At 40.0% G+C, this 19,949-nt stretch overlaps 1 protein-coding gene across 1 annotated transcript in view; it reads right to left on the bottom strand.

Moving 5' to 3' along the window:
- The window catches only part of trappc9 (trafficking protein particle complex subunit 9), a 228,972-nt gene that overhangs the window by 86,561 nt on the left and 122,462 nt on the right, over positions 1 to 19,949 (bottom strand). Inside the window, exon 19 of the mRNA XM_080045758.1 lies at positions 12,356 to 12,466. Within this exon, the coding sequence (XP_079901884.1) occupies positions 12,356 to 12,466 (111 nt within the window). The remainder of the gene's footprint in view (positions 1 to 12,355; positions 12,467 to 19,949) is intronic.

Here is a 19,949-nt window from a genome sequence, read left to right as displayed (position 1 = left end):
CCATTTTATGTGCCATGTTCAAGGTTCTGCAATGCATGTTTGTACAGATCGTACTCTCAACAAATCTGATCTATAAGTTCTAAATGAATGTAATTTTTCAGAAAGGTGGGTCAGGGGGCGCCCTTAGCTCAGTTGGTAGGGCGTCCCACCCCCAGGCCGGGCCCAGCAGCAGACCCGGGTTCGGTCCCACCCACGGTCGTTCTCTGCATGTCACTCCCCTCTCTGCCCCATTTCACCTCTGTCTCTCTGCACTATCAATAAAGCATAAACATGCCCAAAAGATATATTAAAAAAAAAGAAAGGTGGGTCAGAATTTGCAATACAAGGTTGTGAGTGACTTTATATATTATATGTACGTGCTTCATGCACCTAACATTTAACAATCTACCACTCATGCACTGAACAGATGTTATGTTATGTTATTTTGCACAATAATCAAAAGCAAATCTAGACTTTAATGAACAGGAATATAAAGCAATTTAAAATTAATATGTCCAGAAAAACCTTTTATTTAAAGCTCTGACCCTCAGTGCTGCTCACCATGCACATTGGCCAAAAAAAGTTCCTTCTACTCTGCATTAATTTCCTTTTGCATGCACATTAGTAAAAAGTTGAGTATTGAAAAGAAAACAGACATAAAGCCACTACAGCCACCACTTCCTTGACTTAGTTTAATCACTTTTAATTGAGTCAAATGACTTAGGCCAGGGGTGTCAAACTCATTTTGGTTCGAGGGCCACATACAGCCTCTCTGATCTCAGGTGGGCCGGACTAGTAAAATAATGGCAAAATAACTCCAAATCCCTAACTTTGTTTTTCAGTAATATGCTTTATCACTCAGCCTACATTTGTAACCTACATTATCACGGATCACAAGGGATCTCCGTACCCCCAGGAGATGTCTTAGTAAAGGTTGCTGCCGGCCATGGGAATAGGAGGTGCGGCGCGCAGCGCCGCAGCAAAAATTTTGGGGGTATTTTGCTCAAAGATGCCAATGTGCACTAATGAAATAAACAACTGTTTATTTGAATACACAAATACAACAGGCACTGACCTTACAGTTGTCCAATTTTGTTTACTATATGTACAGGGACACATTTTGTGCAAACATGCAGACAAAATACCATTAAATAAAAGTGCAACTTCTACTGTTTTGATTTATTTTTAGATACAGAGGTTATTGGTTGTTTTGGAATTCGTTTTTCCCAATTTAAAACATAAAAATAAAGCAGCATTGAAAATTAGGAAATAAATCTTGTAGGCCTACACTAGCATGCTCCTGCTCGTTTTGCGCACACAGAGCCGCAGACACACCACGCTTGCTAGTACATTAATTGTTCAGCACTAAAAATAAAAATAGTTTTATTTTTATAAAAAAGTAATAAAATAAATGTACTAAAAATAAAAATGTTTTTTTTTTTTTGGTTTTTACTTTGCCATAAAGCACTGTAGGAAACATTAATAGCGGTGAAGCAGGATTGCCATTTACCATTTCCCACGTTGCTAAAATGTGCTTTTTTTATTTAGGCTGCCCCCTAGCGGCAGGAGTGAGCATTTCGGTTATTTCTTTAAAAATTCATAACTCCTCACAGGAATGGGCTAGAGACTTACTTTTTTTTTTGACATACTCAGAAATTTATGCTCTACAGGTCGCGGGCCTGATCAAATCATCTCGCGGGCCGGATCCGGCCCGCGGGCCGTATGTTTGACACCCCTGACTTAGGCCTACCTCCAAATTAATTTTGTGTTTTTTTTTTTTTTTTTTGTGAAAACACTGCCCGCTTCATCAATCACAGTACAATTCACCTGACATGCATATATTGGGATTGTGGGTGAACATTGAAGCACCTGGAAGAGGCCATTGTGCACATAGTGGGAACAAACAAACAGTCATTTGAAGTGAGCCAAAGTCCTTCACGTTGTGCGATAATGCTGTTAACCTCTGAACCAATATTTAAAAATATATTTTCAGTAGTTTTAGCACTAAGCTTAGCTCACAGTGAAACAGCAAATACTAAAGATCATCTGATCCAGCCGGTGTGACTTCTGACACTGTATATGGCTAATAACCACAATCCTGCAATACGCTGCGGCATGAAGCCTTCTTTAATGGCAGTAATAACGCAAGTTTAGGACGAGCCGGTTACAGTGAAATGAACCTTCCAAATTAAATGTTGTGTCGCCACAGGCCAAAACAACATGATAATCCCGTTAAAGCACATGGGGTCGATTTTATCTGACCACACTGCAGCAATTCATCATTTCAACTAAGAGGTCTCTAAATGGACACATGAAAAACACAGTCAGTTATATCAACTCAGTGCTGTGAAGATAGATGCTTCGAGACAACTACTGTTCTTGTAGTAATGCAGCGACTACTATACTGCTGAATATATTAAAAGTTGTTTTTGTGAGAGGTCATTTTAGTTGTCTTGTGTTTTCACTGCAATGTATGCAGGTTTTCTCTAGCGTGTCTGTGAGCAATGGATACGGATTTGAATTATGCCCTACACGGCAGAACAGCATCTCATTTGCGACCAACCTTTTATCAGATCCTTTTTGCATCTTTTTTTAAGAAAGCCAGTGATTGTGTTATGTCACGGGGGAGAAGCTGCAAGCCGAGACGGTGCCGAGTGTGTGCGTGTATGTTTTCACAACGAGGGGTGATTTTTACCTCACGTGCGAGAGCTTAAGGGCGGGGATCCATAGAGGCCCATGCAGAGGCAGGCGAGAGCAACAGTCTATTTTTAGACTGCGGCTGACTCCTTGTAACCCTTTGTTTGCAGCGCGGCAGAGATGCTCCATCCATTCGCGTATCGCTGGCTAAGAAAAATCCTTATTGCCATTTACTGTATGCGGATAGGTATGGAAGAAAGCTTTGCTGCAGACAATCTTCTAAAGCGCTGGCTGTCATTTAGAATGAGGCTTTATAGACTATTACTAGGGCTGACAGAGTGAGCTATTTTTATCTCTGCTTCTGAACCCCAGAAGCCCTTTTTGGGGCATTTTGCCATCATAAGACAGCACAGCAGTGGGAGCGAGGGCATGGGGATATTAAAAGGGGAGGACATGCAACAAAAGTCCCCAGCTGGATTTGAAGCAGGGACGTCACAGCTTGTAAATAATAATACTATCGCTATAGGTGTTATTGTGTCAGTGAATTGGATAATCCAATGACAACACAGGGGGCTGACCGCAGAGGGAAATGGCTTTGGGTCAGACAAATCCGCTATATCCATATATGTGAGTACAGGTGCAGATAAGGTACGTTTTCAGAATTCCAACAATATAAAAGCCTCACGTGTCAAATGACTACCAATAGGTCTATGGCAGCATTACAATACATTCAGGAGAGAAGGCATGCGAGTGAAAAATAAGAGATGTTGATGTTCTAGCGCCTTGACGGACCCATCTCCAAACAGCCAACAGGGCTAAAACGCCCCCTAGGGAGCGCATCATTTCAAGAAAATGTGAGAGTGGAAAAGCTCCCTCAGATGCTGAGGAAAAAATGACAGTAGTGTGAAGCAGAATCCCAGGGAGAGGTCGAGCAGCAGCACATGTACATCGTAGCAGCAGTCAACTCTCATCTTTGTCACACCGTCTCTAAGCCCTATATTCAAGTTTTTTACTAAACATTATATTACTCATGTAATGACACTCCACACTTTCTCGCAAATGTGAGAAAAGGGCCAATTTGACGTGCAAGTTGTGAAAAAAATGATCGAAAGGTAGTATTCTGGGGGCGGGGGGGGGGGGGGGGACTGATGGGATGAGTGACTGCAGATACATGATGTGCTTTTATTGCCATAAAAAGTAGCACGGGAAGGGGGAAAGGTGGTCACCATGGAAACAGGCTTTGTTTGAAAAGCCTGTGCAATGAGGCGTGTCTGCCCTTCTGTGCACCGATCCGGCAGAGCCACAAGGCACGGCAAATGGAGTAGGAGACATGGCTACAGATGAAAAAAACTGCTGCAGTGATCGCTAATTCCCCCACTCTTATACAGGAATTATAACTGTGCTGGCTTGGCAACAATAATGGCGGATGGCAGTGGGACAGCGGTAAGCATCCAATGTGTTTATGCTGTGCTGAGATGTTGACAGCCAAATGCAGGTTAAGATCAGCTGGAAGACACATTGATGTTGATGAAGAATGATGATTGAGATCAAGAATGTGGGAAAGCAACCTGTTGCTAGTTTGAACTTATAATGTATTTGGTTCCTTCAAACTCCAATTTGATTTGATGGAACATTAGGGCTGTGCAATCGCTATCGTGATATTAATTTTGTGATATCTACCGTTTGCCAGCTCCAAAAATCAATAATTTGAATTACCGGTATACATTTTTTTTTATTACAGGTTGTGAACTACAACCTCTTCCCCCTGCAGCTGTCCCAGTACCGCTAGTGGCCTAACGTTTCCAGATGACATTCCCAGTTTTGTGGCAGAGTGAAATCTGGAAGCATCATGGCCGACACAGATGACAAAATTAAAATTAAAAAGTGTACCTATCCAAATACAAAGCAGAATATCGCAATATACATCTTATCGCAATGTATCATGATATATCATATTGTGTAATGCGTGAGATATCCTTAAGTCCTTGCCAATACCAAGCCCGAAGTCCCTGCGGGGGTCATATCATCAAGAAGCTGGCCGTGCGGTTTTATTTGTACAGCTGACAGCTAGAGACCAGAGCCTCAGGGCCCCCGCTCTTCAATTCTGATAATTAGATACTCTTCAAAGACTTGCATCAAAAACATCCCATACAAAAGAATCAGCCACCAAAGGATTTAAATGACTTGCAGTCAAATCCACGTAATACCAGCCTGATGTATTAGAAGCTCCTTATTTTCAATTCACATTTATAAAATACACTTTTTAGTTGCTCCGTGCTCATTAGATCAAAGATGCAGTGGCAGAAAGGACTGTCTGGTGGTATATCAATCCTCTTTCCCAAAAAAACAAAAACGCTACAAAGTAAGTGGGGAGCGTTTAGGGCTGGGTATCATCAATGACTTCGCGATACGATACGTATCACGATACACTGGTCACGATACAATATATCACGATATATTGCGTATCTTGATATATCACGATATATTGCGATATTCCATAAACAAGTTGCCTTGTCAAACATAACAGCACAATATAGTGATAATTGTACAGACAAATGAAGTCAAAACTATTTCATTCACAACTTCCTTTACTATTTTTCTTAATTTTTTTGGTTTTGGCAAATTATCAAACACTGCTGCAGCTGCCATAACATAAAAATAACAAATCCAATTCACTCTTGTACTAACTGTACAGGACACAATGAAAATGAAAACACATCAGTGTGCTTTTGTGACACAGTGAATCTTAAGTATTTTTATAAACAAAACTGATCTAACTGACAGCAGACATGGGTTTGAATCTGACCCGTGGTTGTTTCATTCCCTCTCTGCCCCACTTCATATCTGTATCTCTGCACTGTCAATAAAGTCTTGAAAAGCAAAAAATAAAAAAAAAATAAAAAATATATATAGGGGAAGGTGGGGTGATTTGTGCATTTTGGAAGTTGCAAAACCCCTTGTTTCTAGAAAACCGTGGAAGAAATTGGAAATGTGACCACATATTTAAGAAGAGCCATCCATTTGACTCATCCTGTAAAGAAGGGAGACACAAGGAATAAGATATAAGCACATTTAAGCTCAAAAAACTGTGTTTTGCCTTTCAAAGTAAAATTTCCATGATCAAGGTTTTTTGATTATTGTGTCTGAACAATTATAGACACGTTTGAAAACATTTGACACATGTTTTAGTGCTTTGGTATGCTACACTTTGAGTCTATATAGTTAGCACGATGTCAACCCTAAATTGCTGCATCATGCCTATTATCCAAAATTCTGGGGATGGGGTGATTTGTGCGCAAGGGCCTGGGTGAGTTATAAGTAAGTAAGTAAGTAAAATGTATTTATAAAAGCACATTTATGACAGTTTGCACTGTCCAAAGTGCTGTACATAGTGCATTCAGTAGGTAAACAATGAAGGTAAAATAACAATAACCAAAATAAAAGACGTAAAGCCCATACATCCACATAAACACAGATAGTAGTGCAGAGGTAAGTAAGTAGTGCAGAGGTTAATGGGGAGGAAACACCAGGGTGTACATATAGGTTTTGAGCCTTGATTTAAAGGCAGAAATGTAGGGGGAATCACATTTGTCAGGTGGCAGTTGGTTCCACAAGCACGGAGCAACTAGTGCAAAGTACATTTCTGAGAGTTGTGCCAGTGGCATGGCTGTATACGCTGGTCACCAAAAGAAAGTGATTGTCTACAGTAGCTCAGAAGAGAGTGACATCTCAATTCCACTTAACGACACCACTGATGAGAGTTCAGATGGCCAGAAAGATGATGATGGTGACTTTGTCATTGTGACAAAATGACGCACAAATCACCCCACGCAAGACAACTTTTTTTCCGAAAGCTATATTTCTTAAACAGTTTATTCCAGATCCAAAGTTTTTATTGCCAGGGATGCACAACATCCTGAAATATATGTACATATTTGAGTTGGAGACATAACTGTCAAGGCCTCACTTTAAAATCACTTTGAGTAAAAAGTTGCACAAATCACCCCACCTTCCCCTATCATAAAAAAATTAATTAAAAAAAATCGATATTTTGATATAAAAATCGATACTGATATCGGGAAACTAAGTATCGCGATATATCGATATTTCGATTGTTTGACACAGCCCTAGGAGCGTTGTGCTGATTTACATGCTGTTTATTCAGAGCAGTGACCATTAGAGCCTGATCATTCTCTGAGCTTAAGGTGGTTAGGAAAACAGCCACAGAGGAATGGTTGTAGTGTGAATTAGTCATTTCGCTCAAACCAGACTTAATGTGCATGCAGAAGCATACTCATGAATGAATGTCAGATTTGAGGGTATTGCTAACGTAACGTAACAGTCTATATATCATCAAATATTGCTAACAGGGCAATGTTCCTTTTGCATTTACACATCATTGAGATGTTTTTAACTAGGAATGTCAATGAATAATCTACTATCCGTACACACTGGTGCCTCTAGCCTTCTTCACACATGGTACTCACATGAATATTTGGACAATCTGAGACGCGGAGAATGTGCAGATTTTCCTATTCACACATGCAGCAAACATCGGGAGATTTCCCATGTGGATTTGGGAGAGGGGCAGGGCCTATATACTGGCATTGGACCAGACAACGAGAAGCTAATGGATCGCTTCATCCCTACAGTTTGCAGACATTTCACTCTTTGATTGCTGGAAATGTTGTGACAGCTACAGCTAGCATCTCCCTGATTGAAAAAAAACAGTTGGTACGTGTTGGTGACTCTTTGTAATACTTTGAGGATTCCACATCTTGAGGCTAATGCCAATGCAAAACGAGCTGATTCAACAGAAACCAGCTAAAAGAGCTGCAGAATCCGCAATGCATGAACACGCACTGGCCAATAATTGATTAAGGAAACTGTTTGAAATATGCACCCTTACTTTCCACAAAAGAAGACCTGTGCCATAAAATGAGTCTGAAATATCCCACACTATGAATCTTGTTTGACTAAGAATAATGGTATGCAAATCTTGAAGATCTAACACCAGTGCAAGAGACAGGTACACATCCTGTACGTGACTTCTACTCTCTCTCCGTTCTGCTCTGTTCAAAGCACAAAATGGAAAATAAACTAAACTAAACATTGGCATTACACTGTGTGGTGCCAAAGAACCTTGTTGGGCTCCCAAACATCAAAGTGACCATACACGTGCTGAGGTGCTTGATTTTTTTCCCCATTGGCCATAATTGGACACCATCAAGGGGAAAAAGACCTGTCAATGAATGATGAGAAGATGAAAGCAGCACTGTGTTGCTCATGATGTTACCCTCTCTCCACGTATGGGCATCATAGAGAGAGAAGACAAGACCAAGCCCCAACCTCAGCGATTTTTACCGGCATCCAATAAGGAAGTGACCTACAACTGTAGTAACCAGAAAGTGCCACTGGGGGTGGCGCCAAGACGAGCAGTTTTTCTTTGACTCACTTGTTAGATAGGCCGTTTTCAAAGTCTTATTAAACCTATTTACAGCTTTGGCCACAAAACCATTTTAGTCTGTATGTTTAGGTCATATCTCCATGACAACACTGAGGGGGGTGAATTGTTTTGGCCCACGCTAGTATTTATTCTTTTGGAAGTTAAAATGTATTGGCGCGATCTCTTGAGTGACAGCTCTCCGCCCGTTGTCCCTCACTTTGCCTCGGAGGTATACGTCAGCTTTCTCCCTCCCCCCGACGTGACGTCGATTCCCCTTTTCGGCAAGAGGAGTGAGGCGGAGTAAAAATCTCACAAGATGGCGACGCGCACAAACCAGGATTATTGGATGCCGTGTGAATAACTGAGGTCAGCCCGGATGCTACATCCATATTATTTACTATCTATGGACAAGACACACTTCACAAACAAATTTAAGATGTTTTTTTTTTCAGAATCAGCATTTCGTAAATGTAAGTTATCACTATCCAAGAGTTGAAAACAGCTCCCTGTTTCTGTCCCCATGTTCTCCTCATATGGAGACTAGAAACTATTAGATCAAACTGCTCTATGTCTTTTTGCATGAAGGCCCTTTTCTTTTCTATTAGTGTAACCATGAAAACACACAATATAGCCAATAAGAAATGCCCCGTCGTCGGAAGAAAGTGTAGGTGATCGACAGAGTCATTTTTGTGAATGTCAGATTGAAGCCGTGGCTTCACCGATCTTGGAAGAAGACTGAAAAAAAAGAGAAGCATTTTGCGACTGACACCTAATTCATCATAAGAACAGGCAAGAAATAGGAAATGACAGGGCCATCCGATGTCAAAAGAGAATGAGTTGAAGAGGCGAGCAAAATATCATTCTGCAGACAGAGATCTACGTACTAGTCCATGGCTCTGATTTTCTCTGTTTGGAAAAGCACCTCTCTGAACTACTGGGTGAATTTCAAAAAGGATATGATCAATGTGTTGCCAAAAGTAAAGTGAGCTGGGTACGTTGTTGAATGAGTCTGCTTCCACTGTTCTCTCCCTCATAGGGTTTATCTACTGCAATATTGTTTGCTCTGAAAAGAATCAATAAGTTGGATCTGAGCTTATCTTCTGCTAATGAATTTATGTCTGTCAGGCTTCCAGAGAAATCTCTACAGGACGGAAGCGCTGATTGGTGGAGTAAAAGGCAATGGCCGTGTCTACAGGGAATGTCAGTCAAAGGGGGAAAAAGACACATGCAATCTACATCTAAATACACATCTGCAGTTGTTACCAGACTGGACATTTCTTTGCCTCGGAGGCATGTTGTGTCATATTGTGTCAGTCTCCAGAGGCATTTTTTTTTAACTACACAACTGATGTATTATGCCGTCTGACCTCGGTTTACAGTAAAATTTGTACGTGTGAAATTGGAATTGTGATGGCTTCATTTACAGAAGGGTAAAGTGTATCTTGTAACATCTCGCTTTAACTGCTTTAAGTACAGCTGTGTAGTTTAGTCCAATAGTTCCCATCCAACCTGAAGAGTAATGAGATTATGAGAGAGTCTGCAACACAAATCTGGACACATTTATTTAACTCTAATATTTTCACTCTATGAAATACTGAATGATTTGAAAAGTATACCATTTAGAGGGTTTTTGTATCTTCAGTACTAACGACTCAAATCTTTTTAAAACATGACACACCCCAAGTACATGTTTTTGAAAAGATAACAAGCCAAAAAAGAATATTGAAAAGCACTGGTTTAATCTTTAACAAAGTGTTGTATTTCGTAGATGTATAATGTATTTTTAATTAAAAATCTTAGCCTGGAAAGGAGCTTATAACTTGAATCTGTCAGATAAATTAAGTTGAGTAAAATACAACTATATTTCACTCTAACATATCACTTTCTATATGACATGTTCATGTTCATGCAACTTTAGATTGTACTTAGAGACTGGCAAAGTTTGACATAGTGCTAGTGCTCCACGTGAAGAACAGTGGGCAGTAAATGGATAACCAGCATGGGACCTTCAGTTCCAAATGTATTTCTAGACACTCCTGAAAAGGGTTAAATGGAAGCGCACATGTGATGTTCTTCGACAGACATCTATTCATTGCCTGCTAGCTATACTTCCTTTATTTAATGGAACACTTGTGGAAAAAGAAAAATATATAAATTGAAGCGTCTGTTAGGAAAAATAAATCTAATTTTAATTATATTGTGCCCCCCCCTCATTTAATTTGCATTTACCAATATATAATCATTTAAACAATTGATATATTCTTCACATTTGACTTTAATAAATGTTCTCACTCTTTTTCTTGGTGCTTTGGAGACGAGGAGGTAGAACAGCAATAAATCTTGTTGTAAAACTTTACGATGTTTTACCAATAAGATAAGCCTAGAGGGCAAGGCGATGTGATCTGTTTAATAACAAAGGCCTTCTCCAGTCAAGCTTTGGATACATTCAAGGCTGGGAAGCTTGACCCTACTTTCGCATAGGTTCATGAAGAGGACGGCCAGGATGAAACCAGATGACAGCAATACAAACCAATTGTTTGTCCTTTGTTTAGGGAGGTTAAAAAGCCTTGCTGTCGATAAGGACTTGACTTTTTCACTTTTTGCTGTCTCTGAAACCTGCAAAAGCTGTCCTGTGATATCACTTCATTAAACATCCTCTGAGAACTTGGAAACTTTTCTCCAGTCATTCTTTATTTTTGCCTTCCATATTTCCGAATAAACAAACACGTACTTTAACGTGCTGTTACGTCACAGTAAAAAAGAGCATGGCTAAGAAAGGAGTGCAGTCTCCTTACCAGCAATCGCAGTAGGTGATTCCTATTATAGTAAATCATAATTATTACTTAAATAATTAGCACTTCTTAGTTTCAGAAATTAAACAGATGATCAATGGCACTGGCTTAATGTATACAAATCCAAAATAAAGTTGAATCTCAGTTTAAATATTATTTTAAAACATGCACTTTCTCTCCATCGACTCAGCTGACTTTTTTAAATTAAATGTCAATATCATTAAAGTGTGTGCAGGGAGTGGGAAGTGGGTAAGGCAGAACAGCTGTTAGTGGGCTCTTCATTTAATGTAATATTCACATAACGAATTGTTTAGTTTAAAAGGCTGAGTGCTTCCTTACACTTATACTGTACATCCCACATTGATATATTTAAAGTTGTTTAAATGTTGTTTTTGTTTTGTTTGTTTCCCCTTCAACCCAGATCATTCAATACAAAAGTAGGTAAATAAAAAATCATCTCTAAAAGCAACTTCTTGAGAGTCTTCTGAAGGTATATTTTTTTGTGTGGAAAATAGTGCTGATTAGCATATCTTAGCAGCTCATTTTTCCACAGGAGATATTTTTAGAGTGAGTGCGTGAGCTAAGTGACAAGTAGTTTGGCTGTCTGAAAAGATTACTTTACCACTCCCTAATTCCCCTCAAATAATAACAATCCAGCCTTGTGGAGGAAGGCCAATGAGTCACCGACAGTGTAGCTCTGCGCGTGGCCAGGGCTACACTGGAGAGACGCTGCTGACAGGAATCAGAATTTGCCACTTTCCAGTGAAACGACAGGCAGAGGAAAGAGAGAGAGAGTGAGGCTGAATTGTGGCGAGAGAGTAAGGTGACGTGTGTGTGCAGGTGTGTGCAGGTATAGCTGCTTGTCACCGGAAAGAGAGTGACACATTTGTAAAAGACTCATTCCTGGCAAATTCTTATGGATTTAGAAATTAATTGGACAACAAAACTGGCCTCAAGACTAATACCATTCTTACAGGTGACTTAGCAGGTGTTTACAAAATAGTAAGGAACCCTTGAAGATATAAAAAAATAGAAGTCTGTCAGCTGATGGAGGTAATTTGAACCAATTAGACACATTACTTAAACAGGCCTAAACCCTAGAGATGTGGTGATCATGTTGAATCATGAATTGGCTGGTTTGCTTGCTGACTATGCATACGTAACACCAGTTTGATGTTTTTTCTGGCACATAACAGGGCTTTTTTTCAGTTGGTCAACATAGATGAGGAACCCCAAATGGGCTTGGCCAATCCTGGTAAAATTAAATGCATTTTGACGATCCCAGTCCAATCTGAAATAGCCCATAGAAGATGAAGAATGAGTGAATTTAAAAGGTTACATTTGTGTGATATTTGCCCACATGTTGGGTGCCTCGAGGGTAGGATGTCAACATAGTTATTTGCTGGAAGAAGACACTTTTGACCTGGAAAACATTTGGCTTTGAGTCACCCCCATTCCGACAAGGTAAGACGGCATCTATATCTGAGACCTTTAGACTGACCTCTGGCACTCGCTGGCATGGAGAACCAGGTCCTGGTTGTTCTTTGCGCTGACGGTGAGCTCATGCTCTGTCGGGTTGAAGATGTCGAGGAGAAGATGACACTGGCGGGTGCTGTGGACAGACACAGGGCACATGGAATTAGAGTTGAACCAAAATGTGCCCCTGTTCACTCATAACCTCAAATCCCAGTTTATAAAATGGCCTTTCTGTTTCCACTGGCTCATACTGAGACAGCCCAGTGCCTCATTTTTCTTAGTACGTTATAATTAAATACATCAATAAAAAAAGCTTACAATCTCATGTTCAAGAGGGAGAATATGTTGCCCATATTACCCCATGCATAATGCCTTTGTTAATGTGTATGTGTGAGTGTACAGTATACTGTATGCATAAGGGGAACATCGTTTAAAAATACATGGCCACATACACTCACACACACACACACACACACACACACACACACACACACACACACACACACACACAGCAAACACATGAGATCAAGAGAGGACGGGTTGCGAAGGACTCATTAGTCCTTGTCATAACATCAAAGGTGGCAGTTGCTTTCATCAGGGCCTGGCTGGAGCAGGCCATCTCCGCGTCACCCTGCGCGCCTGCTTTTCTCATGCAGATCATAAGAGTGGCCAATTTGTGATTTAGATCAAGACAGGAGATGATGCTGGATGTTTCAAAGAGTTAATTTTAACCCCCAAGTAGGTGTGTGTGTTTTTTCCCCATCACCCGGTAATGACGGATGAAAGGAATGGATATCTGGAGAACACACTGTTCCGATGCAGCCGGTGTGCTGCTGTTACATTAATAGTTGCTGTAGCTGAACAAAGGGAATGAAACAAAACTTATTATAAATCAATTAACAACACCAACAGAATATAACATAATCCAGGGCTGCAGTCTCTAAATTGTATATTATTAACATTAAGAGGCATACAATAAAAAATAATTGTTGCAATTACAAATGTGTATTATATGGTCTGTGACTAAATAAGGAATGAAAACCTATTTGAAAATTAAATATGTGCTCAATGCATTCATCCATAAAATGACGTGAAGGGTAATTGAGGTTAAAAAAGCATGTTTATTTTTTTTTAAATACAGATGCATTACATTATACTGAAAATCATAAATAACGCAAATATGTCATAAATTGGGAAGCTTTATCTGCCATACTCACTATCTCTCCTGCCAGGATATTGAAAGCGGAAAAAATTATTTTCTCTAACCCCTAGCATTTTTTTTTGACCTTGCTTAGTTTCTCATCATCTGTGACGAACCCTTTCAACCTGTTTTCACTGGTTAGGAATTGATTCTATCCTTTGGCAGTGGAACATGTAACACAAGCCGACACAAATACCCCAAGGTAAACTGGGGGTTTTGTAGTGCAGAATTTTCCCCATGGCTGACAAAGACAGAGGCGGCAGACTGGACTTTTCATCCTTGTTTCAGGTTTATTTCAGAAGAGATTCCATCAGGACATTAACAGAGGATTTCGTGGAGCATGGTAGCAGCAGGCTGAGAAGCCGCTTGGCTCTCTCTTAAGGTTACAGTACTGCGTTTATATCTCTGTGTGAGGTGCATCACATGTCTTAATCTTCAACAAATAGACGGATCGTTTCATCACAACAAGTCGAACACATGTCCTTACATAGGTGTTTTCGTCTCTCACCAGTGACCCCTAACCTTTAAGACTATCTGCTCAGTAACTCCACCACAGTTTCTAAACTGTTTAACCCATTGATGACTATGGCAATCTAGGATGCATGTCCTTAATGCCTGAGAGTTTTCTGAAAAAATACTACGATTTGTCAACGTCTAACAAAACCTTAATATCTAACCCTGTGTAGCTCATATAACATGAAATAAAATACATTTAAAAGTTAAGGTTCACAGGTTTTATTTAAACATGTTCTCTTAGCGCTTACAAACCAACACATCTTTCTACAAATCGTCAAAATTAGAAGGGGGAGAAAAAAAAGGATAAATAATATAAAATATTTAAAAATAATGTGCTAAATTAGGTTATAATCCTGCTTCCTTTTAGAATGGATAGTAGTGACTGAGTGTGCAGTGGAGGGATAAAGATAGACAGATAAAGGAAGGAGGAGATAGCTTTATTTTATAATTTAGTTCAGTTATCACTGGCACCATAAATCCGACTTCCCAGTACAACTGGAAAGCAGACTGAATTCCGTTGTTGGGAGCCGATCAGCTGGTCCAAACGGCTGTAAACCACGGATATTAAAACGAAACTGAAACTTAAGTATCGCCTGGCTGGGCTGAATTTGAGTTGGAGCAGCAAAATATAGCCTAAATTCATAAATATTGTTAATAAATAGATGCAATGTGTTGTGTGATTCGTCAGAAGCCTATAGTGGACCTAGATTCTGCGCTCTGAACACCACTAACTGTTCTGTAATACACTATCGCCGACACAGCCGTTTTTTTTGTTTCTTTTTTTTTGGACGTGATTTTCGGCAAACCACACAACATTTGGGTGGTCACGTGGTCTTACAAAATCAACAAAACCCACCTCGTGTATTTGCACCAATGACGGTGCATTCTATCTCTCAGATATAGAGCATGCGCCAAAGTAAATACAATAAGTGAAATGAAACCGCTTTTTACAAATTCAATGCTGCCCATCAAGCCCATCTTCCCGCCAGGTCACCCGCTAGCTTCTTGCCTCTTAAATCTCCAGGTTTTAATGGAGGCTTAAGTTGAGCTTGCCCCAAATCGCTTATAAACTGCTGTGGCAATTACAGGAGCATATATTTTTAAGGCCTACCAGTGTTTCTTTAATTGTCCCTGTTGTCTTCTGTGGGGCGGACGTGATTAACGGTGCTGAATGGGGCCGAGGTACTGATTTATAGGCCTGTGGCGTTCAAGCTGAGGTCATCAATCAGACCACATAGTTAAGAAAACACACTCTCATTGCTCAATGCACTAAGTACCCAGGATAATGTGAAGGCAAAAAAGCCAAGCATTATAGGTGCAGACAGTGGGGATTTGCAACCTTTTGATAAAGGAGTTACCAGAGCATGAGCCTGCGTGACGCGCACTGTACCGTGGTGGATGACTTCCTGCAAAGATCTGTTACTGCAGAGAAAAAGCCTGAATCATAACACTGAATCATTTTGATAAGTATTCTGCTGAGCTACTACCGAGGCCACAAAAGATCTAAGCCCAAAATAAATAATTCAAAAGTGCCCAATGGTGGTTTGAAACTACTTCTTGTCTCCATTTCAGCCTGTGCATTTTTTAAATTCCTATTAAAAAGCAGCGTGAAAGGGCGGAAACAAGAATACAATATTCCTGTGTTTTCAGAAAACACGTACTGAACCTGCGCACTTTGTGACAAATGATCCATTAATGAAAAAAACGTCAATACTTCTGCCTAATGCACATTTTATTAAAGTCTTAAATAACGTTGGCTGCATGCGCTCCGTGTGTTTGAACATACCGTGAAGTTGTACAGTATGTTAGTGAGGTGGTTATTTGTTTTCATGGTATCACCACTATATGTATCTATGTTCAAGTTACGAAGTGAAAACTGTAATGAACACAGAAAACCTTTAATACGATGCCCTTCAGATACAGCTGGAGGGAGGAAGGGGGGGGGGCAAAGGGGGGAAGAGAAACCAGTTAATGAATACCACTGCCTTTTTCCAGAAACTCTGCCATGCTAACAAATGAACCTTAGGGTCACCATTGGGCTATTATTGATTTGAAGATGACTGTGTTGCAGTAGAGTGACTCTCTAAACCTGGAGGCACATACATATGTCTATGCCAAGAGCACAAAAAGACATCGATAGAAAAAAGCCAGGGTGACAGTCTGATCATCTTTTGTTCTCTACTACATCACCCCCATACAGAGCAAATCCGGCCACTATCCCTGACACAGGCCCGGCATTAGTTGGGGGGCTGGGGACACTTGTTACTGTGCGGTAGTGGGAGTTCAAAATTGGAACACACTGTGGGAGGAGGCAAAAAAAGAAAGATCAATGGGCCCACACCTCAGTCGATTCTGTAAAAAATCTTCAAATCAATGAGTGCTGATTCAGTTGTGCTCCTCTGGCACGAAAACGTGACATACCCTCCACACAAAATGTAGTGTTCTTAATTAGCCTGGTAGGATTTAGGAGTACTGCCGATGATGGGGCTATTTTTGGCCACAGGAGTCAATAAGGGACAGCTGACTCCACTTGTCAAGTCGGCGTTTAAAGATTTATTAAACAAGGGAGCATTTGCTAAAAAACCTGCTGGCTTGTCAGCATGTGTACCGTGTCAAATAATGAGATTAAAATTGTGTCAGTGAATATCAATCAATCGATATCTAGTGTCTCACTAAAGGCAATGTGGACCAAAAAACTTTTATGTTTTTATTTTATAGTAGGAGGCAATGAAGATATATTGGATTGTATCTCCTAGGGCTGCACGATTCTTGCTAAAATGTAAAAACCTGATTTTCTTCCTTTAGAATTGAGATCACGAAACATGTACTGCACTCTACAACACTCTGAAACATACAATTAAGTATTGGACTTCAACTTGAAAGCCTCTTGTAAAAGATAACTCAAGTGTCCTTTCCTCTCTTATTTTAGAACACTATACAGTAAGTAAAGTTACATTAAGAGTAACAGCTTTAGAATACATAATAAAACATTTCAAGTCTAACACACAGTCTGTTTTTGACAATGGACCACTGGACTTGCCTACAGATGACTATAGACAGTATCAACATTTTTCGGTCTCTGAGATTTCTGCTTCCAACCAAAACAATGTAAGTGTATTGAATTGGAAGAAAATATATATACATACATTTGTGTCCAGAAACAGAAAACCATTATGTATTTGGTAGAAACTAAGTCATATTTAACAATGGTAGCAGGATAGCAGATTATTATTATTTTTTTACGTGCAACAGCGGCAAAGTGTTCAAATGACTCAGGGTGCTATACAGCGGATGCACTCACATTAAAAAGGAGCAGTTCATTTCCCCCATTAGAGAAATGCATATATTTTCCCAGGGCCACACAATGTTGAGCTAATGTGATTTTAACAGGCGCCTGTAAAGAATGGATAACTGAGTATTTCACACATCCCGGCTCTCTCTGTCACTTTCTTTAACACATCCGTCACCTTCCATATGGCCAAGTTTGAGAAAAAGCAAGAAGAGAGAATTCAGTGGGTACCGAGACGCGAGGGAACAGAGGAGGGTAGGGGAATAATACAATGTCCCCACTGGAAGTTAGGCAGAAAGGAGAAACTGATTTGAAATAAAAAAAGAACAGGCAGCCACAGAGAAGAGTGAAATAAAGGTGTTACTGTGTAATGCAATTGCTCTGGTCCTGTAAGAAATACTTTTTATCCAAAACTCAAAATGCAAAACAATTCAGAAGGACGCAGGAAGACGAACAAATGTAATCAAATGCCCCAAATGTGCTAGGACTTAAAGTTGAGACATTCAGTTTGAGAAGTGTGTCCACCAATACATTTGGTTTGTGTTGTGTTTCTCGGCAAAACAGTGTTTCAACTCAATCTTTAAAGATAGCTGCCTGGGTGGCTAGTGGTAACTACCCAACAGGCTGAGACAAACTGATCAAATAGGTGTTTCTCTCATACTGTATATTGTTAAATACACACTGAGTCAGCCAGCCACCAGGAGCTGAGAATACAAACTTGGGAGTGAAGAGAAGACTGTTTCAAATAGTTGTTGTAATCCATGGACGTTGTGTCAACTTTTTTGGCTCTCTGTGAATGGTTTTTATATATAATCCATATAGCTCCTTTTGGAGGACGAAGATTGTATGTGTGTTTGTTTTGTATGTGTTCCCCCTTAAACACACACACACACACACACACACACACACACACACACACACACACACACACACACACACACACACACACACACACACACACACACACACACACACACACACACACACACACACACACACACACACACACACACACACACACACACACACACACACACACACACACACACACACACACACACACACACACACACACACACACACACACACACACACACACACAGGTGTAAAAACTTGCTGCATTTCATGCCAGCTGCCAGCTTAGTGGAAGTCTATGGTGCACTCAGAGCAGATGCAAGGCGCAGCACAGTCCTTTGATTCATGCTTTGCTTGTTTCACTGGACTGTCTTCAACCAGTACACTTGTCTAAATCTAAATGAATCTGAAGAAAAAAGCTGTAATCTTATTATGCCACTGATGCATCCACAACAGCTGGCATTAATGAAGGCATCTCCCTTCAGGTGATTACCTCCACAAACAACCATCTGAAGGTGGTTCAGATGTGTTCCATCTATTGACGCTAATTGCAAATTGTGAAAGCCTGATTATACGGATGTAATCCACTCGTTACATTGATTAAATAGTTTATAAACAGCAGCAGGCTGTTGCTAAATGACTCCACAAACTTTTGTTCTTTTTAGGACATCACACCAGCTCCTTACATTACCCAAATCCTTTACAACCACCTGTTCCCACATGTATATATTATATTCTTAGACAGTATAGAATCAGCATATAATGAAGCATCTAATGTGGTGTAATGTGACCATAGGTTAAATCCACCATAAACCGGATCATGATGAGGGTTATCCGTGCCCTACTTGCACTTGACTCCAAACATTCACATGAGAAAAATAAGCTCTCTCCTGGTAAAAGCTTCTCTGTGCATCTTCAATCCATCACCGGCATAGCAGTGTGGCAAGGTTGGGAGAGCAAGTGCTTTCAAAGGGGCGCCAAGAGGAACCAGTGTGAAAGGCCATTGGTGTTAACCAGGGCCTATCAATAATGCAGAGGGACCTTTTTTTTAAAGATCACCCACTAAAATGTACTTCATTTATATTCCCACAAACTGCACATCTTGCTGCACATAGACTGACTTACAAAATGATAACTAGGGCTCGGTATGGTAACATAAAATCGCTATCCATACTGATACCAATATTTTGACTTTGTTAAACAGTTCCTGCTGTGAGATGCTTTTTCGGTAACAATTTTACGAAATCCATTTTAACAAGATGATAACATGATGATACACATTATGGTAAAAAAATAAACTTAACTTTTTCTTCAGTTTATTGGAATTTGTAGTTAATATCATTAAATCAAACTTTAAATAAGATGAAATGGAACTAATTGCCTTCAGATTACCACCCATGGCTGATCTCCTGAGCCACTGCAGCTCCAACAAAATAAACTAACAAAAAGGAACCAAACGGAAATAATACAATACAGTGCAAAATTAAAAGCTTATTGGCTGACTGACTTTGAAGAGATTAACCCCTTATATATTAGGTATTGCAATTTGGTATTGAACGACACAAGGAATTTCGGCTGGTGCCAAAAAAGTATCCAGCCCAAAGAATTAAATTACACAAATGTCAATTCCGCATTGTATATCCAACCCATCTATTTTCATGTTGCTACTGTGGCTTACATTGAGACTTTCTAGCAACGACTGTGCTATTAACAATTCATTCTACTTTCAAATAGACTGATGAGGATGTATAAGTAAAG

Source organism: Ammodytes marinus (genome assembly GCF_949987685.1).
Source record: "Ammodytes marinus genome assembly, chromosome: 17".
NCBI lineage: Eukaryota > Metazoa > Chordata > Actinopteri > Uranoscopiformes > Ammodytidae > Ammodytes > Ammodytes marinus.
The sequence above is the reverse complement of the archived record's forward strand: the minus strand, read 5'-3'. Positions and strand labels throughout refer to the sequence as shown.